Source organism: Camelus ferus, chromosome 4 (assembly GCF_009834535.1).
Source record: "Camelus ferus isolate YT-003-E chromosome 4, BCGSAC_Cfer_1.0, whole genome shotgun sequence".
In the NCBI taxonomy this organism is placed as follows: domain Eukaryota; kingdom Metazoa; phylum Chordata; class Mammalia; order Artiodactyla; family Camelidae; genus Camelus; species Camelus ferus.
The window spans coordinates 67,890,062-67,917,558 of NC_045699.1; the positions used below are offsets into that span (position 1 = coordinate 67,890,062).

A 27,497-nucleotide genomic window follows, 5' to 3' on the forward strand; every position below is an offset into this window, starting at 1 on the left:
GAGCATTTATCCCAATTCCCCCCAAATATAGTGATAAACTATCAGCTGCAAAGTTAGGTAGGGAAAAAATTAATAAACAATACTAGTGATGTTCCTGAAAGGTTAGCTGTTTGGTAAAGTCTTGTTAGTGTCCTGAAACCCAGGGTTTATTTGTCCACTGTGTAGAGAGGGCCCCCCAGGAGAGAACATGGCTTCCCAAGCTGTAACACACATGGAGCTTTTAGAATACATTGCCTACGTCTCCATTTCCATTTGTGAAAGAGTCCACAAGATATCAGCCTAAGATTGTCGTGTTAAGTTTTGAACCACACTGAGCTTTCCTTTGCCAACTGGGCTCTGGAAGGCTGCTGATAGGTTGATCAGAAGACAGTGCCAGTCCTGTGAGTTCCTGTGGGCTATTTATTTTGAGCACCATTTTGCCGCAGGATGGACCTGGTATCCTGCAGACACCATTAGTAATGAAATTTCAAGTGAACTCACATAAAAGCACAGCGTTTCCTCTGTAAGCTATAAAAATCTGTAAAAATAAAGGGATGATTATCATGGATATTGGTCAAAATTGTGATGGAGAGGAAGTAATCCTCCAAGTAGCCATTCAGGTCACTGTAGTTTCCCTAAATAACAAACAGCACATCTCATGGCTATGTGTGCTTTGATGATAAAATTAAATTCAACACCTTTTGTTGTCTTATTGTAAGGGCTCTGTGAATTTCAAGTTTGGGGTTCTTTTTGCCAAAGATGGGCAGCTCACTGATGATGACATGTTCAGCAATGGTGAGTATCTCCTCCTTTCTTCTCTTCTGACAGAAACCCTGTCCTGCCTCGTTGCCGTTTTCACAATCCAAACTTACCTGTTGAGTTGGAGTCTCTACTTCAAAGAAACAGCCAGTAGTTTTATGAAGTTGTAGGGTACATTTTCAGGGTAAATTTTGTAGGGAAGATGTTGCCCAGTTTCGTTCATTTGACAAATGATTGTTGGTCACCAAATTTGTAACCAGGCACTGGCACTGAGGATACAGTCTAACTGGAAAATGACATGGGATTTGGTTCAACATAGTCTCGGGAACAACGGAAGATTTTTTCTCTTTGATTTTTATAAAACGGTGCTATTTTCCTGTTATTTAGCACTTTTCATAGTAAAGACCTGTTTATTATAAATGGAAGCAGTAACAATTTTTTCATTTTGCAACACTAGACACATATGATCTCAGTCTGGAAGTGGTCAGGTTGGTTTCTCTGATTCTGTAGTTTTCCTTTGCTCAGATTCTGGGAACTGTGGACCTCCGGCATGGACTCCAAGAAGAGGGAAACCTGATTTCTTATTCTATCTGCCTGCTGCACACATCTGCAAGCCCTAGTTAATTTTCAAGTGATTTCAGTGCATAGTTAGAGAACAAGGACTTGTTGACGCTGTACTTTCTTCATGCTTGACCTCTTCTTTCAGAAATCGGAAGTGATGCTTTTCAAAAATTTTTGAATCTCCTGGGTGACACCATCACTCTCAAGGGCTGGACAGGCTACCGTGGCGGTCTGGACACCAAAAGTAAGCTTGCCACTTAATCTGTTCTGTTGTAATTTGTATAATTTTTGTTAGTCAGCCTAATCTGAATTTGAATTTGTACCCAAGATGGGTGAAGGGCTGGACTAGAGAGGAGGAGGGAATTCAGACTTCACACCTAGCCTGACACAGGGTCACTGGATGCATTTGGTGGCTCCACTGAGCTTTACGAGACTAAACCAGCCATCACAGCCCCCAGATGTGGCAGGAGTTGTGGTCTGCCCATGACTCCTTACTCTTGAGCACCTCTGTCTGCCAGGACTCTGCTCGACTCCAGAATATAGCAGTGGATACAGAACATGGTCCCTGCCTTTCTAGGAGATTATAGTCCAGTGGACAACGCAGACATTAAACAGATAGTTATCAAATAATTTAGTACTTGGAGGAACTAAGAAGAAAATGTAGAGTGCTGTGGAGGCATTTTGCCTAATCTGGGGGATTAGAGAAGGCTTCTGCAAGGGAGAGGTGAGTAGGAGTAACTTGAGGGGAGATGAGAATTCCAAGCAGAGAACATTTGTGAAGTCCCTGAGGCAGGAAAGAGCAGGATATGTTCTAGAAACTAAGAGAATACCTTTATGGCTAGAGAGAGCAGAAGGACTGGAGAGTGGGGAGGGGTGATCTCACAGGGAGTCTGAGATCACACAAAGAATTTTGGATCTTATTCTGAATGGAATTGGATGTCATTAAAGGATTTTAAGTAGGGGCGTGATGAATCAGATTACATCTTTGCGGGAACATACTGGCTTCAGAGCAGAGAACGGTCCAAAGGATAGTTAGAGGAAGGACCAGTTAAGAGGCTGTTGCAAAGTCCAAACAAGAGATGATGACAGCCTTGGCTGAAGAGGCGGTGGGAGGTTGGAAGTGAGAGGAGCAGACTGGTTCAAGAGCCTTTTTCAAGGTGCAGTTGGCAGGCTCTCCCCGTGACTGACTGAATATGGGAGATAGAGAGGAAAAGGCAATCCCAGAGGACACCTGGGTTTGAGGCTTGGGCAGCTGGATGGATGGCAGCTCCAGTGGTGAATTGGGAGCATCTCAGGGGAAGCAGTTGGGGGAGGGGGCCCAAGGGGGTGAAGGTAGATAAGATCACAAGCTTAGATTTGGAATCACATGCTATCTCATCATTGTACAGCATTTCTAGTTTTCCCTGGGCTTTTACATCTGTCATGTTACATGATCTTCACAGCCAGTCCTTGCAGTAAGCCAGGCAGGTGATGTGCGGCTCATTTGGCCTAAATTTGATAGGCTTCAGATCGGGTACCCCTACCCTCCAGGGGCCTCATCTCTCCACCAGCTCACGCTGGGGTCATTTCACCAATTCTGAATACCAAAAGATTAGGCAAGTTGTGAGAACTGCACTGTGAGTGACTTAACTGGCAGACCCCAGCTTCACCCCAACAAGCTACGTGTGCACGTGGTGAACCCTGGAGGGCCTGCACATCCATCATCCCTGCCGCCCACTCTCAGCCTCTCCGTCAGGGCCATAACTACCATCCATTGAGCCCTTGCTCTGGCCACGCACTCTGCCAGTGTGATCTTGTAAACATCCTTAGGAGTTAGATACTATTTTTTATCCCCATTTTCAAATTAAGAAACTGAATCTCAGAGAAAGGTGAGGTCACTTGTCAAAAGGAACATAACTAATGAGAACTTGAATCCAAGTCTAACTCCGAAGCTCATGCTTTTAATCACTATACAATTCTGCCAGGGATGGTTGTTTTGTGTAGATGGTAATTATTTGTATGTCATCTTGTGTTAATTTTGCCCTGGACCCCAGAAGTAACTAGAAGACGAGAAATTGTAACATACTCTCCTTTTTGGCCTAGACTTCTCACGACCTCCTCTGCTCCAAGACAAGAAATAAATCAGACAGCAAGCAAGCTTAGAGGGGGACGAAGAGGTCCCCCTTGTGGGCAGGAGTCTTGCAGTGGGAGAGGGATCCGTACTGTTGCTTCGACTCCAGGGGATAATCAGAGTGATCTTCGGGATGTACTAACTGTGCTGCATTCCCCTAGTCTGATGATAAAGACTGTTTCCTTATGGCCTCAGAATCCTCTGTGCCCACTAAATGCGTATTGTATTTTACAGATGACACCACAGGGATTCATTCCGTTTATACTGTATACCAAGGGCATGAGATCATGTTTCATGTTTCTACCATGTTGCCATATTCCAAAGAGAACAAACAGCAGGTACGTGTGAACACCGGCTCTGAGAACACACAAACCATCCAACAGTGGCCTCAGTGTGGAGAAAACATTGCTATGATTTCATAGAATTACAGACTCTATCTGTTAATATACGAACCAAACTTCAGGCACACCAATTTTGGGATGTTGTTTGCAGTCTGTATGTTTGAACTTTCAAGAAGCCTTAGGAAGAACTGCCCTCACCAGTGCTGTCCCCTTAAGGGAATAATGGATTAGGGGTAATCGTGCGGATGCGTGTCTGTGTGTGTGTGGTTTTCTAGACTCTTGATGGGCTGTTTTGCATATGTGTAGCCTTTTCTCTGTGACTTCTCTCTGTGTGCCTTGTGTCTTGTCTGAATGAGACTCTCTAAGACATAAAACAAGTGTTTCCTGAGTAATTGTTGGCAAGGCTTTTTCAGGTTAATGCAGGTTAACACGAGTGTCTGCATGGCCTGTGCCTTGTTGGGAAAAAACTAGCTGAGAACACTCTTTACACACCCCAGAGATTAGCCATTTCCAGGAGAAAATTTTTCAATTTGTTAAAATTGAGATATGGCAAAGATATATATTGCTGGTTTTTGAAGGATTTGGGGATTCTGGTTAACTTTTTATTAGAGTCTTGTCCATTTTTTTTACACATTGAAGGCATCTGTATAAGTAAATGTCACAAACATGGATGGACAGTTGTTCAACAAAGATTTGTAAGAAACTTGAACCTAGAGGGTGCATATGATGGGCTAAAAAGGCTTTTTTCTGAACACTTATGATTCTTATTTCAGTAAGACTTCAGTGAGGGGGAAAGACACAAAGCAGATCATTGGGCTAAAATGTGTTATGGACATAAGATATAAAGGTACTTTGGGGACATGGCCGGGGGTAGGGGGGTCAGGAAAAGCCAGTTCTGTTTGATGGTTTGGAGCCTGGAATAAGGAGTTGGTGGATGGTCTTGCAGGCAGTGGACACCTACTGGAGGTTTTAAGCCTGTTTGATATTATGCTAACTGGGGAAGGACAGGTAGAAGCGGGAAGTGCCTCGACCCAGGAAGCCTGCTTTAGTGGCTCAGAGTGCCTTTCTGCAAGGCATCTTCCCTTGCGTAATTTAAGTTACCTGTATTATCACTACCAGCCTCCACCTCTTAGGACCTGAAGCTCTTAGGATCTTGCGATCACGTGGAGAAAAGAGACCAAGCTGGCCTTCCCAATCATCATGAATTGTATCTCAACAATAATAGCGAAAAACTTCGTTGAAATATTTTACAATCCTCCTCCCCGACCTCCAACCTTTGCAGCCCTGTCCAGTCACCAAAATTGCCCATGTTCTGTGACAGATAAAGGCATTAGCCAGGGAGACAGGAGGAATGCATGTGACAGTTTCACCTTTGCCTACCTTAAGTTTTTAACCTTTTGGACGGGCTGTTAGCATGTTACAAGGTAACGTGCTTACCAGCAGCACTGAAATGTCCCCAGCTGGATCTGGTGTTCTCAACATCTTGGTAGTGCTCAGGTCCTCTGCTTGCCCGGCAGTGGTAGAGAGGAGGAAAATCACAGCTGTGACACTGTCTCTATTAGCAGGTGGGGAGAGAGACAGAGAAATGCAGAATGATAGCGAACCTTACCGGTGCCTGATTGTGGGACAGCAGAGAAGGACCACTACCTGTGAGCCTCTCTCTGTCCCTGTCATGGTCTCTTGGGGGCCTAAGGTAATAGCCAATAAGTCAGATGCCAGCCTGGCTCTTAAAAGCTTCTTGACTTTTTGACTCCTAACATCTGAAACACCAGTGGAGCAGTCAGAGCCACATCCCAAATCTGATATGAAGGAGCAAACTTTCACAAAGATTTTGTGGGTTCCGGTATTACAACAACTCCTTCCATCTCTCTCCTCCATCACCATACTGAACCGCACCGGGGGCGAGGGAAGGGGTGTTGATATTTGCCTCTCTGGGCCTCTTCTCCCCAACATCCCGTGATGTCCAACATCGCTAACATCCAGTCTCCCAGCACCCTGGACCCCGACGGCAGCAAGTACCAGATGAGAGCACAGGCTCTGCAATCAGCCAGATCTGGGCCAAATCCTGGCTCTGCCACCAACTAGCTCTGTGATCTTGGGCAGGTTTTGTGCGTTGTTCCAGGGCTCAGTTCTTGGTCCTCTTCTCTTTCTACACTCATTCATTCCTTAATGATCTAATCCAGTTTCATGGCTCTGAATAGCTAGCACCCAAACTAACATCCCAGCCAGCCCTCTCAGGAACTCCAGACCCAAATATGCAGCCTTCTCGACACCTCCACTGGCCCAGACGTCTCAGACCTAGTAAGTCCAAAACTGAACTCCGACTCTCCTCCAAACCTGTCCCTCCCACAGTCTTTCTTATCTCTGTTGATGGCTATTCTGTTCTTCCAGTTTCTGGGGCAAAATGATCTTGGAGTCATTCTCGACTCCTCTCTATCTTATCCCATATTCAATTTGTCAGGAAATCCTGTTGGCTCTCCCTTCAGATTACACCTGTGATCTTCCCACACGTCACCTGGCGGCACTCCGCTCTGAGCCCCCACCATCTCTTGTGGGATTACTGCAGTCGATGCCTCTTTGCCTCCTTGCTTTCACCCTGGTTCCCTGACAGACTGTTTCTCAATTGGCCAGAGTGACTCTTCAAAATGCAAAGCAGAGCGCGTTGCTTCTCTTCCCAAGCCCTCCAGTGGCTCCCGCTTCCCTCAGAGTCAAAGCCAGATCCTTAAAGTGGCCTGCAAGGCCCTGAGTGACCTCTGTTCCTTCTCTGGTCTCAGCACCCACTGCTCGGCTTATTTCCTCCATTCCAGTCACATTGGCTGCCTTTCGGGTTCCTCAGTCACCAGATTCTGTCCCACGTCACAATCTTTCGTTGCCCTTCCTTCTACCTAGAACTCTTCTCTACTGGCCACCCTTTGGCTCACTCACTGACGGCTTCAGATCTACCCAAATGTCAGCTGCGAAACTGACCCCGTGGCTGAATTTAGAGCAGCAACACACCTGCCGCCAGCACCCTCGTTCCCTACTCAGCTCTCTTCCCTCCATAGCACGGCTTGCCACCTAATGTTACACGAATTATTTAGACACTGTTTATTATGTTTACTCTGTAATTTTTTGTGTAATTCTTTTTGTGCCCCTGCTGAAGTGTATGCCCCATGAGGGCAAGGATTTTTGTCGGCTTTGTTCCTGGTATATAGTAGGAATTTTTTAATTTTTAATTTTTTTTTAAATTAAAGCTTTATTGAGATATATTTCATATGCCATGCAATTCACCCACTTAAATATATTCACAAGGTTATTCAACTATCACCACAATCAATTTTAGAACATTTTTATTACCCCAAAGAGAAACCCCTCCCCACTTAGCCATTACTCCCCACTTAGCCATTACTCCCCACTCCATGCCTGCCCAGCCCCTGGTAACTACTAATATGCTTTCTCTCTATAGGTTTGCCTGTTCTGGACACCTCATATAAATGAAATCATGCAATATGTGGTCTTTTGTAACTCGCTTCTTGCATTTAACATGTTTCCAAAGTTCATCCATGTTGTAGCATGCGTCAGTATTTCATTGCATTTTATTGCTGAATAATTTTCCATTTTATAGCTATATACCACATTTTGTTTATCCATTCATCAGTTAATGGATCAATAATTACTTACTTTTATGGTGGTAAAACATACATAACATAAAATTTACAATTTTAACCACTTTTAAGTGTACAGTTCAGTGACATTGAGTCCATTCACATTGTTGTGCAGCCATCACCACCATCCATCTCTAGGACTTTGTCATCTTCCCCAACTGAAACTCCCTACCCATTAATCAATAAATCCACATTTCTCCCCAGACCCTGGCAGCTACCATTCTATTTTATGTCTCTATAAATCTGACCATTCCAGTAACCTCATATACGTGGAATCACACAACATCTGTCTGCTGTGACTGGCTTATTTCACTTAGCGTAACGTCCTCAAGGTTTATCCATGTTCTACCATGTGTCAGAACTTCCTTCCTTTTTAAAGCTGAATTCTATTCCATTGCATGTTTACACCACACTGTCTTTATCCATTCATCACTGGTGGATATTTCAGTTATTTCCACTTTTTGGCTATTACGAATACTGCTGCTAAGAACATTGGTGTCCAAATATTGTTTGAGCTCCTGCTTTCATTTCTTCAGTCTTCACCCAGAAGTGGAGTAGCTGGATCATACGGTGGTTCTGTGTTTAATTTTTTGAGGAACCACCATAACATTTTCCACAACAGTGGCACTATTTTACATTCCCATCAGCAATGTATGAATTCTGACTTCCCCATATTTGTAACAATGCTTGTTATTTTGAAATTTTTAATAGCTATCCTAATGGGTATGAACTGGTATCTCATTGTGCTTTTGATTTGCATTTCCCTAATAATTAGTGATATTGAGTATCTTTTTATGTTTTTATTATCCATTTGTGTATCTTCTTTGAAGAATTGCGTATTCAACTCATGTGCCCATTTTTTAATTGAGTTTTTTTTGTTGTTGTTGTTGAGTTGTGGGAGTTATTTGTATATTATTGGATATATGACTTGCAAATATTTATCCCATTCTGTGGGCTGCCTTTTCACTTTGTTGATAATGTCCTTTAGTGCACAGAAGTTTTCAGTTTTGATGTAGTCCAATTTATGTATTTTTTCTTTCATTGGCCATGCATTTAGTGTCATATCCAAGAAATAATTGCCAAAAATCCTTTTTGAATTGAATTGAAATTATTAGAATGTCTCTAAACCTTAGTTTCCTTATTTGCAAAATGAGAATAATGTCTAATATGAATGAGACAGGGATCCTGTTCTCCTGGAGCTTACGGTGTAGAACAGGGACACACGAGCGATCTGTGGAGAACATTGAATCATTCTGTTTGGCCAATTAGGCAAACATCTTGGACGGGGGTTGGCAAACTGTGGCCTACAGGGCAAATTCAGCATGCTTGATTCATTAAATAAAGTTATTAGAACACAGCCATGACCACTGATTTATGTATTGTCTATAGCTGCTTTTGCCCTTCAACAGCAGAGCTGTGTAGTTGTGAAGAGGAAGTGTGATCTGCAAAGCCAAAAACATTTACTGTCTGGGCTTTTACAGGAAAGACTCACTAACTACAGGTCTAGGAGATCATTTTGGGAAGGTCAACTGGGGTCAGATTAGGTAGGGCCATGGTTCTCACCAAATGTATGCTTCAGAACTAGCTAAGGCATTTATAAAAATATGCATGTTTGAGTCCAGTCCCCAGAGAATTCTGAGGCAGTGCCAGGCTAAGGAGATGAAGTAGGTGTGAAGGTGAACATGGCCTGAGCAGTAAAGTGTGAGAGGACGGAGGCGAGGAGGCCATGAGGAGGCTTCTGAGAAAGGGTAGACAAAAGGAAATGCAGGCTGGAAATGGGAGAGGAGCAGGGGAGGTGGCTGGGAGAGCCAGGAGACTGGGCTGGAGAAATAGAGGAGGCAAGAAGTCAAAGATGGCCGAAACTCGGGGCTCTGGGAGCCTTGTGGTTTGTCCTGCCATGTTGGTGTCTCAACTCTGCAAATGTGCCGTGTTTGAGCGACCTTCTCAGCGATGTTGTTTATGTTTACATCCAGGTGGAAAGGAAGCGCCACATTGGAAATGATATCGTCACCATCGTGTTCCAGGAAGGAGAGGAACCTTCTCCTGCCTTTAAGCCTTCCATGATCCGCTCCCATTTCACACGTATCCTGGGCCTGTATCAATACTCCAGTTTAGCCAGCCTCACTGGACTTGAAATGACCCTCAAACCCAATGTTATAGTTGACTGGCACATTGTAATTGTTTTGCATTGCTAGATCCTTAGACCCACTGTGTTGGACTTTTTCCTCAGCATCGTATTTTCCCCTCTTCTCTCTCCATCCTTTACAGTAATGGATGGATTCACTCTCAGAGAATTCTCGACTTCTGAACTATCTTCCCTTTCTTCAGGTGGTCTATGAAATGAGGGAAACTTACTGCTATCCATCAATCATAAATGAATTAGAAGAATTATAGGTTGTGAATCCTCTGAGAAATTTGCTTTACATTTAAAAACTTGCAAGTTAAGATAAAAAAGCAAAATAATATTTATTTGTTAATTCTAAGCCCTGGGAATAGCTGCTGCATTACCATCTCTTGAAATTTGAGAAATAATAGAATTTCTCCTATTTTTATGTGCTTTCCCTCTGCTTCCTCTAATCCCTTGTTAGCTCAGATTGCTGGAAAGTCCTGCTGAAGTTCTCTCTCAAGCCCAGCTCAGTCAGACAGGCCTGGGACCCGAGCATGGCCAGCCCAGCACATACCCAGCCATGGCCCCGTTGCCTGGGTCCCTGGCTGTGACAGTGAGACCCAGCTGTAGTGCCTCTACAGGTTGTATATAATTAGTAAAGGGCCACTAATAGGCATTTTCAGAATAAATTCTGGTCTAGCTATTCATGTTTCCTGGAAACTCCAGTAAAAACATTGGGAGATAAGACCGTTGTGACATTGCATCTGGATGTAGATTGCTCTGCACACTTTGACTTGTTCATTGTAACCTAACATTATAGCATATGTTTTAAAAGCTAAAAATTGCCATGAGGGCAGGGAGGAAAACGGGGGTGCACCTGCACATGAATGGTAAGTGATGTCTCGCTCTGTTTACTGGGATTTAGGACTCATATTTCCCCCTTCCTATAGCAGTTCTTGGAGAACAGAAAGAAAACTTCTCCAGGTACCGTGCAGGAGGGGGAGGGAGGTGACTCAGAGTGACTGAGCGGTAGTCATTATTCTTAGAATTTCCTTTCATTATAAGTTTGAGATGTGGGGCTTGGCACATTTGTTTTTGGAAAGGGACAAGCAGATAGTTGATGCAGATTCTTTCCATGGAATCTAGGAGTGGAAACACTTAGAGGGATGGATGATGGGTTTTTAGCCCTAGCTAATGAAAGCTGCAGTTGGGAGGAGGAACAGGAAAAAGAAAGAAAAGCTGGATACAGATGATACTATTTTAGACTCTGTGTGCCCGATGCAAGCATAGTAGATTCTACTGAGAGGCTGCCACCAGCTACACTGGTTTATTTGGGTTTGTTTTGTCTACCAAAGCCAGAAGGAAGGTGTACAGTGGAAACATTTAAGTTGCTTTTCTTTTCAAAATGTGTGAGATGAAATATATGACTAATTTCATTTTGGGATATGGTTTATACTTCCAGGCAAAAGAATTGCTCTTTCTGCTTTGTTGGCTGCTTAGTTTTTTAAATAGCTTTATTTATATTGCTTTTCTGACCAATTTGGAGATGTATCCCTTTCCCAAAAGGATGAGCGCGCAGAGGTTGAACCTATGTCTTCCTGGGCTGTCTCTTTTACAGAAGTCAAGTTTCCATCTCAACCTAAAAGTGACAGGTGCCCTAACCCCAAAGGGACAGGTCTAGGATGATTCTGCACACGGGGTTTTCAAAGCACTAGCTGTTGACTGTGAATGTCGGGGTTTTTGATTAATTTCCTTAACCATCATCACAGATATTTTTGCCTTAGTGAGGTATGATCAACAAAATGACAATTACAGGTCAGTAATGACTATCTCAGTTGCTTGTTCTAATTCTCTTGTTTACTTATTATTTTGGCATTTATTTTATGAGACTTGATGTACATATTTCTTGATTGATTTGATGTGAGCATTCTCACTTTATAGAATTTTCTTCAAGGCCACCATCTCTTCAGGAAAAGCTCATTTCATACTGTATTGCTCTGTGCAGTCGACCCAAGAGTCAGCATTAGCTTGGAATTTTATTGTACCCTACAGTGGGCACAAACTTGATAGATTTGATCTTGACAAGAGTGCCCTTCTTCTTAGGCTACATTTTTGCTCTTGTTTTTCCTTCTGTTCTCAAAAATTAATCTGTTAAAAGGTGTCATGACATTGTGAAAAGAGCATGAACTTTGAGCCAAATAAATTTGGATTGGAATCCCAGCTCTGTCACTTATTAACTTTGAGGCTTTGAAAAAAAAGTGTTTATCTTCTTGGAGCCTCAGGTTGTGTCTGTAAAGTGAAGACAATGATTCTACTTTGGCAGGTTGGTGAGAATCAGCCAATGCTGTGTCTTAAAATACCAGGTACGCTGCCTGGTGTGCAGTGGGGCAAGTGGGAGCCTTTGCTAATCTTCCTAGAGTGCTTGACCTTACCCGCAGCCTGGTGGGTTGGGCCACAAAGGATTCAGGGAGACTTGGCCTTTGCCCTGAAACACGTAAGGTTGCTGCATAGTGGCCAAGGCATCCCTCTTGTGGAAGGAGTATTCCTAACACATCACATAGGCCCCTGGACAAACTTAATGTCCAAATACTGGTGATCTTTGAAGAAAAACCAAGTAATTCTGAAATGTTCTCTATGCAGGCTGAAAATATTTTCAGAAGAAAGCGTACCACTCTTTGGCCCACCCCTGCCATCCCCACCGGTGTTTACAGACCACCAGGAATTCAGGGACTTTTTGCTAGTGAAATGTAAGTTTCAATTTTGAAATGTTTTTGCAACTTGTTCTACATCAGAATACATTTCTTCCAGTTCTCCTAGGGTGCTGTAAAGAAGAGATCATTGTTAAGTATTGATTGCATTCCATGTTCTGTTAATTCTTTGGGAGAAACATTTCATTTTGTGTTAGTGTTGTGAAGGTCTCCTGAGTCCTCATCTCTACCTACCATCCTGCACGCCTGCCTTGATGTCTATCTGCACTCACCTGCTCACAGTACCGGGGGGCCTCAGATTTACCTTTCTGCCCAGGGTTCTGACACGGCCATTTGTGAATCTCTGCTTATATATGTATCTGTGTCTTTGTCAGATTGGGAAGCGGAGGGTGGTTATGAAGGTGTACTTAGGGATAGGCAGAGTTGTTAGGGGATGTGTGTGTGCGTGTGTGAGAGAGAGAGAGACAGAGTCAGAGAGACAGAGAGAGACACAGACAAGAGAATGAATATGATGCATGCAGAACCTGACCACCCCAGGCTTCATTAGCTGGTGATTTATTTAACTGATAACACTCAAATACCTGACTCTGCGCCCCCATCTGCTGAACCACAAGAGCGGCTGCGTCCCTCCCCAGACTACCCCGTGCTTATTAGAGTGGGGAGTCCAGCTTGCCAGCCCCTGGAGCGCTGGCAGTGTCACTGTCTGTCCCCTCTGTGATGATGCTGTTTCTCTTCTTCTTCTGGGCACATTGGGCACTGTGGCTGCTTTGCTGGCTGCCTCCCCACACCCTCCACCACACACATACACACACATACACACACACAGTCTTTGCCTAATGCTGTCACTGTTTCTGGGCAGTTTTGGAGCATTTGGAAGCGCTCTGCTCTGAGCCCATCTTGGTCACTTGGCCCCAAGGGAGCACTGACTGAGCCTCACAGAGTCCCTCATGAACAATTGCTCCTTCAGCTTCCAGTCTTAATCCTATTCTCATGGCCAAAGCCAATCCCTCAGGCCAGGGCAAGGGACCGACCATGTCCTCCCTCCATAGTCTTCTTAGCTCCCCGGCTCCCCTTCACATCCCTGAATACGACCCCTCCCTCAGCAGCTACACAGCAGTTCCCCAAGCAGCTGACACTGGAAAGATGAGTGTCACTTCACTCTAGTCACCAAAGCTTCCCAGTCCCAGCCAAGCCCCTTGATGACCTGTCTTCCCTCTGCAGAATCCCTCCAATCCCTTGCAACACCTCCACACACTTCCAGAACTTTCTGGAGAATGGAGTAGTGAAGGATGCCTTCCCAGGGGCTTCCTCCAGGGTCTGTTCTCACACACGTTTAACCTGCACCAGGGTCCCTGGGTCATGTCTGATCTTGACATTAGAAGCCACAAACTCTCGGGGTGGGAGGGTATAGCTCAAGAGGTAGAGCGCATGCTTAGCGCGCACGAGGTCCTGAGTTCAATCCCCAGTACCTCCTCTAAGAATAAATAAATAAACCTAAGTATCTTCCCCCACCAAAAAGAAAAAGGAAAAAGAAAAGCAGCAAACTCTCAAATCACTTGCAGAAGACGATGATTTTGTCTCTTCCTTTCCAATATCTCTACCCCTTATTTCAGTGCTAGAACAGGGGTCACAAACTCAAATTTCCAGAGAGTTGGGTGGAGGGTACAAGGGAGCGAAGTGGACAGAGAGCGGGGAGCTACGGTAGGTAAACTGGAACATCCACTCTGCCCAGCCCACTCAGGCCCATCAGGAGCGTGAGCCCAGCAGGGCGGATATTCTGAGTTTGGGAAATAGGCCAGAAATCTGAAAGTCTATGTGAAATCACCCAAGTCTTACAACTGTGGGGTCCATGTGCTTTAAGTCCAGAGGATCAGGTAGAGAGCAAGAAACAACCTGGATCCAAAGGTTGGCAACAGAGAGTAGGTTTAGCAGCTAGAAGCTGAACGGGTCTTGAAAGCAGGGGCTCCGAGGTAAGTGCCCTTTGTGGAGCGCCTGTGGCAGGGAAGGAACCACCTCAGGCATGTAGTCCTTTAACCAAGGGTTAGAAATCGCTCAGCCACATTAAGGACGCAGCTTATTAGTGGAATCCGTTGACGTAAATGCAGCCAGTCAGCAGAGTGACTCTCTTCAGCACCGCCAGAGGCGTGAGGTGTACTGAAAGGAAGAGTTCCGTGACCTCCAGTTGAAGATTTGCAAGGTGGATTCAGCAGAAGCTCGCAGGGCGGAAAGTTGTGAGTGGAGAAGGGATTGAAGAAATGGAGCCTGGAGCCAGGAAGGATCGGGAGGGATTGAGGGCCTGAGAGAAAAGGTCTAAGAAGCCAAGGGAGCAGAAGTCTCATTGAATTCCCAAGTGGATTTAGCAGGAGGGACGAAGCAGGCCGGGTAGAAAACTCCAAGATAACAGGAAATGGCATTTCGACAAAAATGTTTTACCTTTTCCCCTATTCAGCTGAAACAAGTCATTTAAAATGGATTTTTCTGGGGTATTTAAGAGAAAATACCCTCAAACAAAAACTTCCCAATCACAGAACTGGAGAAACAATAGACGTGTATAGTTTAACTTCCTTAAGAATGTCTTGCCGCAAACAAGCCCCCAGCACACAGATTCTGTCAAGGAAATGCCTGTCCCCGGGAAGTTTATTTTTCAGTCTGTGAACATTGTCCTGCCTTTGGCCCTCTGTGTGAGAAAAATAATGGTTAAAATTTATTCAGTTTGATAGCCTAGCTCTGTGCTCTTTAATATCTATTGTATCACTTAAATTCTTACAACAACCCTATAAGGAAATATGGTTACAGCCATTTCACAAGGTAGAAAATTGAGTCCCCAAGAATTTAAATCATTTGCTTAAGAATGCACAGATAGCAGCACAGCTGGGATTCAAACCCGTAATTGTCTCGTCTTCAAACTCCTAACTCTACTGAACACTTTATTCTGTTCTCTAATGTGTTACTGGACTTTCCACTTTGTTAACTCTTAGTGTCTGTAGTCTGCTAAACCACGTGCTATTTCTTTCAGAAGAAACTTTCATTAAGAAAGAATCCCAGTACTCTGCTTAGGCAATTGTTATTTTTTTCTAACAAAATACAACAAATATATATTTAATCCCATTGAATGGTATCCTGGTGGTTTAGCCCGTGTGTTGGATGGATGGATGGGTGGGTGGATGGATGGATGGACGGACGGATGCATGGGTGAGTGGGATGAATGGAATGAGTAGAATGGTGGATGAGGGCAGGTTGGGTGTGTGCTAGGTTTTCAGGTAATTAGATATATCCTCTACTCAGGAATCTTGCCCTCCAACAGGAAAGGTAAGATAGACATACCTATGGACTGTGGGTTTGTACAGAGAAATTCAGTGAGTTTTTAAGCATTCTTCCATGAACGAATGGTAACAGCAGTATTAGGAAAGTGGGTGGCATTTACTGTGAGGAGTTTCCTTTAAAAAGTCATCTTCAGTAGCCCGTTAACATTTGTAACTCCCTTTATAACTTGATTTATTTTAGTAATTAATGGTGAAAAAGCCACTTTGGAAACGCCAACATTCGCCCAGAAACGTCGACGTACTCTGGATATGTTGATTCGATCCTTGTACCAGGATTTGATGCCAGATTTGCATAAGGTAACCCTGGGTCCATGGTCTTCTTTCCTTCTGATGGGGTGTGAGCTGAAAACACAAGTCCCAGCGATGAGTCCTGGTTAGCAAAGCACAGGAGTCACCTGAACCTTGCTGTCAAGACTGGACTATGGCCACCAGTGGCAGTGTTCTCTCATCACCAAGGGAAGAAGGAACATTGAATGTTCATATACAGGAGCGTGATTGTCATAAAGCCAAGGCCTGTAGAAGTTGAGGTGTAGGCTGAGGGGCATGAGTGTCAGTCAGCAATCCCTGGGGCATTGGAGAGTGCTTTTGGGGTGGCTGTCCTTGGTGGTCCTGCTCAACATTACCCATGCCATGAGCTGATGGACAGGCAAAGTGGGAATGGGGGGAGAGACTGAGTGCTTTCTATGTTTTTCTGAGATTTCCTGGCTAGTCCCACTTTCAGGCCCCGACATAAGCATTTACATTTACTGACAATCCACTTGGTGCCAGATGCTTCCTAGACTGAAGGTGTATCCACATCAGTGAGAACCAGTACCTCCGTTGAGAAACTCAGCACCTCGAGGGGCACCTGTGCTCTTTGGAGGCCCCCAGACTCTGTGAGGTCACCACATGTCAGGGTGACTAACAAGTATTCATGCAGAGTAAAATCATCATCATGTAGAAGCATTTCCCGCATTTAACAAGGAAGCGCAGAACAAACGGGGAGACTCCCCTGCAATCAGTGCGTTCACAAACTCCAGCAAAAGGAATTGCTACCGACTCAGGTACACAAATGCAGCATCTGGTCTCGGGCGCCCTCCCAGGGGAGACGGAGAACATCAAAACAAGCTGGTGCTCGTGTAGTCCTTTCCCTTTCAGTGACCCCCGACATTTATAGGTACCCTTGACTTCTGACTGGTCAGTACACCCTGACTACTCACAGGGATGGGGCCAAACTAACCCCAGGGCCTTAAAGAGCAAGCCATATTGGTAATCTCTTCATTCCCTTTTTTTCCCTAAAGTCAGGGAAGGGTGCAGAGAAGGTGCCAAGATGAGTTGGTGATGTCCTTCTGGTCCCAGCTGAAACACTGCAAGGCTTCCCCAACCATGCTGGAGCCAAGTGCTTCTGTTAAATGCCTCCTAGACGCTCTCCATACCTCATCCTCATAGAACTATCCCATGTGCCAGTCTTGTAACCAGTTACTTAATCTGTCTCCACCATAGACTCTGCATCACGTCCCCCAAATCCAGCCAAGTAGCAGGTGCTCAGCCAATACTTGCTGGTTGCATGAGTGCACCCAGTTCTCTGACTCCAGTCTGGAAGAAAAGGAACATTCACCGAGTATGTGCCCAAGCACCTTATGTGCATTTCCTCTTGTGGTCCTTGTAACACCCCTCGGAGACAGGTGTTAGCCACACAAAGACACTGAGACTCAGAAATTAACTCACTTGCCCAAAGTTACCCAGAGGGCCACAGAGTTGCACAACTCCGGGGGGTACCATTTGCATAGGATTCGAGAGGTCGTGTTCCAAGAGTGGCCCTCCCTGAGAAGGGCTTCCTCGGAGCTGTGTGGCATGGCGGCCCAATCACAGTGTCGGGCAGTTAGTAAGGAGTGGAGCTGCTGCTCTGCTGGGTGTCAGAGCCTGAGCTCTGAGCTGTGGCATGGAGCCAGCTCTCCTCGTTGCCTCCGTTATCCCTCGCATCTTGCACAGACCCGGCACTTTAGTGGGGCTCCATAGATGCTTGTTGAGCGAATGAACAGAGAAGGTGGAAGTAGGCCCATTTGGACAAATAGATTTGTGCATTAAGAGAAGCCAAAGCCTGAGACTTGACAGCCATTTTTGGAATTTATAACTTGTCTTTGTGTTTCAGAACATGCTTAATAGGCGCTCTTTCAGTGACGTCTTACCAGAATCACCCAAGTCAGCGCGCAAGAAAGAGGAGGCCCGCCAGGCAGAGTTTGTTAGGATAGGGCAGGTGGGTTTTATTCTGAAACCTTTTTTGCAAGCCACATAGTCATGAGTCCCATCCAAACCAGGTGGCTCACCTGCAAAGAATATGTTTGCATAGTCCTGGAAGTCCTGTAACTGCTCTCAGGATTATTGTGGAACCACGAGTGAGGTTTTGATAACCATGTAGGTGTGGTTCTGTGCAGCTGTGAGTGAGAGGAAGGCCTCTGTGGAGGAGGGAGTGACATGGGCTGGGAGTGGGAGGCCGCAGGGCCCAGGCTGGGCTCCCTCTTGTCAAGGGAGCATGTGCCGCTTGCCAGCCTCCTGGGAATTGTCAGAAGTGTAAGGAGCCGGTTTAGGGAAAGCACCTTGAGCTCCTCCCCGGCAGGAGTAAGTGCGGAAGGCGGTGTCCCCATCAGAGACCCGAGTTTCCCTTACTGCTGGGAAGTCATCGTCCTGGTGAGGTGGCTCCCAGTTGTCACCTTACCCCAGATTTTGGAGGAAATCACTCCCTTTTGCCCTGCTCCTATGTGACATTCGTATTTCTGAGTTCCAGGAGTGACACAGCTTTCTGCCTTGGTCCCATGTCACAAGAGGGAGGAGGAGAGCTGCCAGCTGCAGATAAGGTTCTGACCTGAAAGCAGAAGCCAAGGCAATCAGGAAAGCTTAGTGGCAAAGATAAACTTGCCCCCAAACAGGTGCACTGTTTCCAGGCTCTCCAACATTGGTCTGTATTTATAAAGACACCTTGACTCTACTTTCAGAGATTCTGACTTGTCAAGTTGGAGGAGGGACCTGGGGATTTTTTTCAATACTAATGGTTTGAAAAACACTGTATACTGATTAGCTGAAATGACAGAATGCATTTAGGGTCATGAGGGCTTCACCAGGTCCCACTGACTCCATTCCTTATCTTCAGTGACAGGGCAGCATGGGAACCTGAAACTTTAATCTGAAATTATTCCTGTTTCATTTAAAAAAACTTTTTTCAAATCATAATTGTTGATCCTGCTGTTCTTTTACTGCCTGTTAACAAACCTTAAAAGAGCTCTCTGTTCTGTAAGGCGCTAAAACTGAAATCCATTGTGAGAGGCGATGCTCCGTCAAGTTTGGCAGCTTCAGGGATCTGTAAAAAAGAGGTGAGTTGATGATGCTGTCAGGTTCAACTGTGAATGTCCTTTGTCCTCAGTGAAGTTATTGAGATTCTTAGAAAGAGGTTTGTGCAGCAGGAGGAAGAAAAGTTTGTCTATGGCAGAGACCTCAGGGGAAGCCCCAGATGAAGCTGGGTAGCATTTAGTGAGTACCCCCTGTTCCCGTAGTGCACATGTGCCCTGCATGCTTAAAGGAACAGAGCTGCTGGACCAGGCCTGGATGGGCAGACTGGGTCCAGCAGTGCTCCTCAGGCCCTTTGTGTGTCCAGACTACCCGGATAGCCTGACCAAGTGCATGTTCTCAGCAACAGCTTAGCAGCAGGGTCAAGATTCTGCATTTCTAACAAGCTCCCATGTGGTGCCTGTGTTGCTGACCACGGGCATATTCTAAACAGCAAGGCACTAGGGCAGTATTTCTCAAGCTTTAGTGTGTACTAGAATCGCCCCCAGAGTTTCTGATTCAGTAGGTCTGAGAGGGCCCTGAGAATTTGCACTTCTAACAAGTTGAGGCTGATGCTATTGGTCAGAGGACCACAGTTGAGCAGCCACTGCTTAATTTACAGTTCATGCAGCCAAACACAGAGTTCTGTGGCCTGGGTATCTACTTCTCATTTCCACTTACCATGGAAAAAGAACTAGGTGCTAATCAAGAATAACAGAGAAAAAAATAAAAGCACTTACTATGTGCATGATTTTGTATTATAAAGCAATACCCTATGCACTTAACTGTGTCTGTGTTCAGAATATGTAAAAGGTGGTTAAACAGAACAAATCCACAGACAGTGCATCAACTGCAGAAATATCCATTATAAAAGCAAAAGAATTACAAATACGTTTACTTTAGCAATAAAGGTATAGATGAGCTGTATCTGAATTGCAGAACCTACACACTTTAAAATCTGGTTTCAGGAAAATGATGAGCCCAAAATACAGCTGATGCTAAAAAAAAAAAAACAAAAAACAAAACTGCAACCAGTTTAAGGCAAGACTGATGGCAAAGCATTTTTTCCAAAAGTTGCAGAAATTCCCATTATCCACCTGTTCATGTGAACAGTAGAATATGCAGTGTTGTCAAGCTCTTTATAAATGCCAAGTTCCAGTAAGATTTAGTAACCTTCTTAATAAGAAGTTCTTAGGCATAAATAAAAATGGAAGTCTGTGGAACTGTAACTTGTTCACCAGTGAACAACAAAGAAAGAGCTTCCAGTTTTTGGGTCAGTTCATAATCTACCGCTGGACCACAGACCATCCTTGGAGAAACACTGTTATACAGGCCCTCATGGACTATTGTAAATTTGACTCTGCAGAGGCCAGAGTCCCACATGCTGTTGCCAAGAGTGTTCAATGTCCAAAGATGGGCTTTGTCAATCTCCTAGGCATTCATCACTTCATGAACTGTGTTAAGGTTCTTAGTAGGGAACCAGCCAAGAGTCCTGTGTTTGGCAGGAAGGCCTGAAAACCACCTTCTCACCCTGCAGAATGTGCACCAAGCCCCACATGTGACAGAAGGGAGTCTAGTGTGATGGCAAACACCACTGGTCTTCAGACCAGAGCCTCTGTTGGGCCAGGGCTGAGTTCATATTGCTGACACCTCATACAGCTTGTCCTCAGACTCATGGAGTCCCTGGCCCCTTTGAGAACCCATGAAAGCAGTGGGCCCCCACCCCAACTCACACCAGCCCATTAAAATGACAAGTGGCACATAATCATCACTCTGAACAATTTCAGGGTTTCACAGACCTCCTTAAGCCCTCCATAGGTCCTCTGGGAACCCTAGGTCTTCTGGGTTGAGAAGCCCTATTCTGCATAAGTGTTCTAATTTTGTGTCCTGCGGTCAGAGAGCATTTTGTTATCCAGAGTTGGTTTTCTATCTTGATGTCACCTAATGCTCTGGTGTCTGTGTCTGCCCCCCATTTGGCATTTCTACTGGCTTTGCTTTTCCATGTCCTCCTGCTTTAAGTCATAAACTCATAATTTCCAGAAATCTTCTTAGGGAAATGCCATTCCAAGTAATGGCCTGCATGTGTGCAGCCCTCTTCCAGTTTATAAAATATCTTCACATTCTTTGTGTGATCTTTTCACGACAGCCCAAGCCTCATTTTAGCAATTATGATACTCAGTTTAAGGCTTGTGGGTTTTGTAAAGGGAAAGCATACTTTTCTAAAGAAAGAACAATAATTCACATAGTGTTTACCCTCATCCCAAGTGACACCCTTGAGGGTGACCTCAGAGCCATCACTTCTACGTTGGGTGTGCAAGCATGTGTTCACCCGGCACATACAAACACACCTACACGTGCACACAGGCTCTCATACAGCCCCAGGGAAAAGTGAAGATGAAGGATTTCAACTTGTCCCTGAGAATCTCCAGAAAACTTCCTTGTCCTTTGAGGCCAAGCCACATGCTTTGGAAGGAAGTTAATGGATCTGTTGAAGATGTCCACAGTTCACTGTGGCTAGGAAGTCACTAACAGTGCCAGCAGACTCTAGGCCTTGGCTGCAGCTCTGGGACGGTGGTGAGGGAGGGCTCACTCCCTATGCTGGAAATGGAATGAAACTAAGGATAAAGGTTCATGTGATATGAATGTGTCACTTGGGGCAACAGGAGTAGATTTCATCGGCAGCCATTGCCATAGTCCTGCAAACAGACATTATTTTTTTTCTTTAAGATTTTGTAGCCTTTAATGGGTCAGTAAGCATTTTCATGTTAAGACATTATCAACTTCTTGCATTGTGTATGATTTAATAATTTTGCCGAATCAGCAACACAGACAGGAAGCTGACGTTTTTTATAGTTATATGGGACTTCATCTTATGATGAACTAATGTAAAAGCTCCAAAAAAAAAAAAAAAAAAACCAATAGGCACCAATTGGTCCAACTTCCAGGCATTAACACATTTGCTTAGAAAACGTTAACAGTGTTTCAGTTGATCCTAAGGAACATCATTATGATACAGACACAGGTCGTGGTGCCAGGAACATGTGGCTTCGCCCTTTCCCTGTGGGACACACTTTGAAAGGAGACTTTACTTCTTAAGAAAGGTAGCAGAGTCAGAGCCGGTCCAGCTCCCAGGGCCTGGAGGGTGTCTGTGTTGCTACTTCAGGCAGCGTGCTGTGCGCGTCCAGTTGACGGGCTGGTGTGTTCTTTCTGGTGCACTTACCTTCCGATGCTTGTGTTGCCTCACAGCCTTGGGAGCCCCAGTGTTTCTGCAGTAATTTCCCTCATGAAGCCGTGTGTGCAGATCCCTGGGGCCAGGCCTTGCTGGTTTCCACTGACGCTGGCGTCTTGCTAGTGGATGGTTAGTGAGTAGCTGCTCCTTCAAATGTCTCTCTTTATGTAACTTATAGTATTTCTGAGATGGGTGACCATCGGTCAACTCCCTATAGGTAAAGTGTGATCAGCAGTGAGGTTAGCAGAGTTTCATTTCCTTACAAAATTAACCCCTTGTTTTCAAGACAGGCAGACGGAACTTATTCTAAACAAACAAGCCAGGGGGGGAGGCATGCATGACAGTTTCATGCCTTCCCTGAATCTCTGATTAGACTGTGGATATCAAATGACCTACCAGGGAAATCTTTCTGGCCAATACTTACCATAATTCCAAAATTTTACTTTAAATCAAAAAGACGTTGTTATTTAGACATTGTCTCAGGGACATGCTTTCTTTTGAAGTGCCTTTTTTTTTAAATTTCCTAATTTGAAAAGTACTTGGTGTCCAAAACAAACAATAAGAATCTTAGATAACCTACATTTGATGGATAGGGAAACCAAAAGATTTTGAAAGGAAGACAGATTTCAACTCAATATAAAATCAAACTTGTTAGATCCAGGTGGATCATCCTGCCCGGGGAGGCCAGCAGCTCCCTGTCGCCACAGGTCAGTCACCAATTAGACATGACCTTGGCAAGGATGCTGCAGAGGGAGTTCAGCTTCAGATGGAAATTTTATTTAGACTCAAGGACTGTGTGGTCTCTCCCAGCAGGGGAGCCCCTTGCATTTTTCCAGACTCCTAATGCATGATAAAGATGCTTAAATACTGGTAGCAAGTCATGTCCTGGGACTTCAGAGGGAGCCATAGGCATAGAGACAGCGTCTTCCAAGGGTGCATCCTCCATGTGCAGGAGAAGGCTGCCCGGTCTCAGGTTACCATGATGATGTTTTATGAGAATCCCCAAACTCTCCTCCACCTCCCCCCCCCCCCAGTGAGAATGACATAATGGCCTAAAACTGCAGCATCTTCCCACCCTTGGCCTTGACTTTCACTCCCTACTCAGTCCCTGACTCAGCATATTTATAAGTACCTGCTGTGTGCCAGGCCCTGTGCTAGGTGTCCCCTGTAGGAAGACAAGAGGTGGGCAAACAAGGCTTTATAATGGACTTATTTCTGATCTTATCTGTTTTTGCTATATGTTTTAATTGTGTGTCCATAACATAATTTTTTAAATTTATATATATAATATGTAAGTGTATATATAAATAATTTACTAAAAAGCAGATAACTTAAAAATTCATAAATTCAGAATTTAAATTAAATATTTAATTTTAGAAACTATAAAACAATTAGAAAGCCTTTTTGATCTCAAAGAAAACCTCTGAGCTTCAGGTTTCTCGAAAGTGGGGGTAATTTTTTAAGTGGCTGAAAATATAATAATGGAAAATGATGAACTAAACAAAATGGGGGTGATGATGATTCTAGCTGCAAGGGAAGGGATTGCAGTGATTACATTGTTATCTATGGTAAGTGCTTACACGGTGCCTGGCACACAACAATGACTTATTAAACAGCAGCGATTAGCTTTACTATATCCCAATGAACTTGCCAAAAGAGAGCAAAGTCTGTAGATTTTGCCAGAAGTGCAACCAAATAAAAGAACTTACTGAAAAACAAAAACAAAATCAGACCTTAGAGGTTTAGTGTAGTCTCTTAGTTTTACGGATGAAGAACAGAAGCCTAAAGAAATTACGTGACTTGCCCAAGATCACACAGCTGGTTAGTGGCACATCTGAAACCAGAACCCAGAGGTGATTCCTAGTCCAGTGCTCTCTCCACTAAGCCAACTACATTTTATTAAATTAAACTCTACCAGAGGGAGGTTATAGCTCAGTGGTAGAGCGAGTGCTTAGTGTATACAAGGTCCTGGGTTCAATCCCCAGTACCTCCATTAAATAAATAAAACTAATTACCTCTCCCCCAAAATAATAAAAATAAAAATAAAATAAATTAAATTAAACTCTACCAATGTTATTGTCTTTACCTTGACCCAGACTTCCAAAAATATAACCCTAGGCAAATAATTATGAAAATTTTTGTGATTAAAAGAATGTTAAATGCTACCTGTTTGTCTCTTTTAGGAAAGAGAAAGTATGTTTCATAGTGACTATTTGTAAGCCTTGCCTAAAAACAGAAAAAGATTCTATATGAGTTGCTTCTATTTTTGTGAATGTAAAATCCAAACCAAGATTACCAGGTCCTTTCTGAAATGTTCATCTTTATGGATCCAAAATGTAATAGAAGTGTCAGATACAAAGATTATTGTGATTGCCAGGAAATTCTTTTCTCTCGGACTTGAGGGAAGTGGCCTTACACAGGCGGTGGCCTTGAGCAAACACCAACAGCTTAGATGTATTATTCAGCTTACTGCTTTCGTGTCCTGGTTATGCAGTAATGCTTCCCTGTTTGCTTTTGCTAAAAGGAGAATAACCCTTAAGGCTTTCTTTGTATTCCTTGTGCTTTTAAGCCATAATTCTCTTGTTATTTCTTTGTTTACCTTTTTCTTGTCTACACTTAATCATATTACGAATTATTTCCATGAGTGGATCTCTCCATTTTGTTTCTGGCCAAGTTCCACTCTGTCCCATTAGCCTCTGCTGAATTTCATTAGACTTAACCCCGCTGAGAGTCTGCTCTTTCAAGGTCACTATTAAAAATTAAGATTCTTTTGTATTCTGAGTGTAACAAAACCTACTTTGAAGGGAGACTAAATACTGATTAAATATGCTGTCACCATTTGTTTTGGCTTTGTAGTAATAGAAAAGCCAGCTCTAAAAGATTGCTTCTTCTTAAAAAGATTACAAGAAGGAAACTATTGTTATTAAACAGTTGTTTAATACACATCACTTTCTCGTATCCTTGCCTCCTCTTCTGTACTGTGCTGTATGTAAACCTGTTTAGCCACCTGAGAAAGATTTGATGAAGAATAAATGCTAATTCGCTCTGTACATAATAGGGCAGCCACACAGTATCCCTCTGTTTTAACTGTAAAATGAAGTGCTTCTGTCACTTATTAATTCCTTACAGTACGGTTGTTTCCAGGGTCACAACATCAATCCATGGGGACAAAGTGCTACATTTTTAGGCTACAACACTAGTTAAGAGCACAGGCTTTGTCCCTGGACAAGTTATTAGCACCACTGAGCCTCAGGTTCCTCGTGTGTTAAAAGAAAGTATTAGAAGCTTCTACTTCACCGAGTCATTGGGACACTGACATTAAATGACGTGTAAAACACTTAGCATCAAGGCCTGGCATGTGGGAAGCCCTCAGTGTGTGTTAACTGCCATTCAACATGAAATAAGCATAGTTATTTAATCAAATAGGAAGACAGGTGCTGGAATGATCATCTCATGGTTTGAAAACTTGAGTCTGCTCCAGCAGAAGCACAAAGAGCCTGAGAATCACTTCCTTTTGGGGAGGACTGGGGCAGAGGAGGAAGGAGAGTGGTTTGATGCGCTCTCATTGAATCTACATTGGCCCCGATCATTAAGGGCAACCAGAGACTAGTGCTCAGTCTAATAAGAGCCCAGCAGGCTCTGTGCTCTGACAAATCCAGAGCCCTCCTGGGCCTGCAAGAGCGGGAGACCCCTCCCCTGTGAGGAGGTTACCAATCCTGATGGCAAAAGCTCTTCTCCCTTCTGGGCACCATCCAGGGAAGGATGAACTCCCAGACAGACGGATTTCTGGAAGAGCCAAGATCCTCAGGGCGTCTTGTCCCTGAATGATAAATAAGTAAACACCCAAACCCACAGCAGAGCACTTGAAGACCTACGTATCTTCAATGCAGGTGAAGAATAAGCTAGGACACTTCTGCCTAAAATGTTAACACCATCCCAGCTCATCTTTGCTTTGCCCTGATTCTGTGTCAAGCTCAAAACAGACCCTTTGCTTACGGAACTGCCTTAATTCTTTTAGCCTTCTTAGTCCTGGAGACTCCCAGGAGCAAAGTAATTGTTAGCAATTTAAGATCCCAGTAAGTCTGAAAAAAAAACAAAAAGATCCCATTAAGTAAGCTGAAAACCAAATCCTATGTGTAATTGCAATGTCTTTAATCATCCATTTACCTTACTTGCATCTTCCCAAACATTTCCACTAAAATTAGTCTTTTCCTGTTGTTTGGGAAATGTACTTGATATTGCTCTCTTATTTTATTTTTGTCTAAAAAGGAGATTCCATATTCCTAGGTGGAGAAATACTGAAAAATTATAGGTAAACTACTATTGACACAGACATAGGGCGTGTTGGAAAAGGGTGTTTGTATTTATTTTAAATACAAAAGGGAATTCTAATTTTGCTTTCTTGAGAAATATGCAAAATAACCTAAGATGTGATGGGATTTCAAACATGACACAAGAATCAGAAAATAGTAGAAATGGCCAAGCTTATTGGCACTTTTTAAGCTTGGTGTTCAGTCCTTTGGAACAGCCCCAGTAAAAATTGGGATTGAGAAGTGCTGCTTTGACTTTGAGGAACACTGAGGAGGATACAGTTTAGGGGCCCTGCTGTTACACTCCCTGTACGGCGCCATGAATGCCTTCGGGAAAGAACTATCAGGCCTTCTCCCTGAACCAAGGGGAGACTCGTGCTTGAACTGTCTGTGTAGCCCTTATGAGAGCTCTAGAAGCTGACCTGCCTCCTCGCCTGGGGAGAGCTGGGGTCCAAAACTGCCCACAGGCACATGTTGTAGGTTCTAGAAAGTATGGGCTGGGTTGCAGCATTGGGTAACCAGATTTTTTTTTTCCAGATGACCTTCCAGCAGTGCCTGTGTTTGATAAAACCCTGCCCGTGAAGCAGATGCATGTGCTCGAGGCACTGGACCTTCTGATTCTCAGAGCAGACAAAGGTGGTGCTCCTCCCCGGGCGGTGTTCTCTGGGAGGAAGGAAAACGTGTAGCCTGCGGCTGACACACAGGGTCCTGGGACTCTGACTGCCTCGGTGGTGCCAGTGGTTTCTTCTCTTGGTGCCCAGGGCTCGGGGTCCTTGGTGGCCCATGTGTGCTCTGAGGAAAGGGCAGTGAGAGAGGGAAGGGGTGGGCATCCTCGACTGCAGCATTAGGTAAAGACAGTGTGGGGTCTCTCCCAAGTTCTGGAACACTTCAAATCCTGACTCCCTGAGCAGTAGTTTTCCAGCACAATCTGCCCTTACAGTTCTTCCAGGTTGTCTTACTTTTCCATCCGTCTCCTCTGTCTGCTCTGTCCCACCAGGGAAAGATGCCCGCCTCTTTGTCTTCAGGCTCAGTGCTGTGCAGAAGGGCATCGAGGGCAGGCAGGCCGTGAAGGGCAAGTGTGACTGCAGGGAAAACAAGCTCGAGAAGACGAAAGGTGACTCGAGTC

General features: G+C 44.3%; 1 protein-coding gene across 5 annotated transcripts in view; it reads left to right on the forward strand.

The window, feature by feature from the left end:
- GARNL3 (GTPase activating Rap/RanGAP domain like 3) overlaps positions 1 to 27,497 on the forward strand; it is a 138,734-nt gene that overhangs the window by 86,095 nt on the left and 25,142 nt on the right. For all 5 annotated transcript variants that reach the window (XR_004319493.1, XM_032478462.1, XM_032478463.1 and 2 more), the window contains 12 exons: positions 699 to 774; positions 1,445 to 1,543; positions 3,644 to 3,747; positions 9,368 to 9,476; positions 11,271 to 11,316; positions 12,142 to 12,248; positions 15,714 to 15,829; positions 17,664 to 17,768; positions 18,805 to 18,879; positions 22,079 to 22,190; positions 26,909 to 27,007; positions 27,369 to 27,485. Coding sequence is in view for 4 of the 5 variants with exons in the window: in XM_032478462.1 (XP_032334353.1) it covers positions 699 to 774; positions 1,445 to 1,543; positions 3,644 to 3,747; positions 9,368 to 9,476; positions 11,271 to 11,316; positions 12,142 to 12,248; positions 15,714 to 15,829; positions 17,664 to 17,768; positions 18,805 to 18,879; positions 22,079 to 22,190; positions 26,909 to 27,007; positions 27,369 to 27,485 (1,165 nt within the window). In the remaining variant the exon portion in view is untranslated. The remainder of the gene's footprint in view (positions 1 to 698; positions 775 to 1,444; positions 1,544 to 3,643; positions 3,748 to 9,367; positions 9,477 to 11,270; positions 11,317 to 12,141; positions 12,249 to 15,713; positions 15,830 to 17,663; positions 17,769 to 18,804; positions 18,880 to 22,078; positions 22,191 to 26,908; positions 27,008 to 27,368; positions 27,486 to 27,497) is intronic.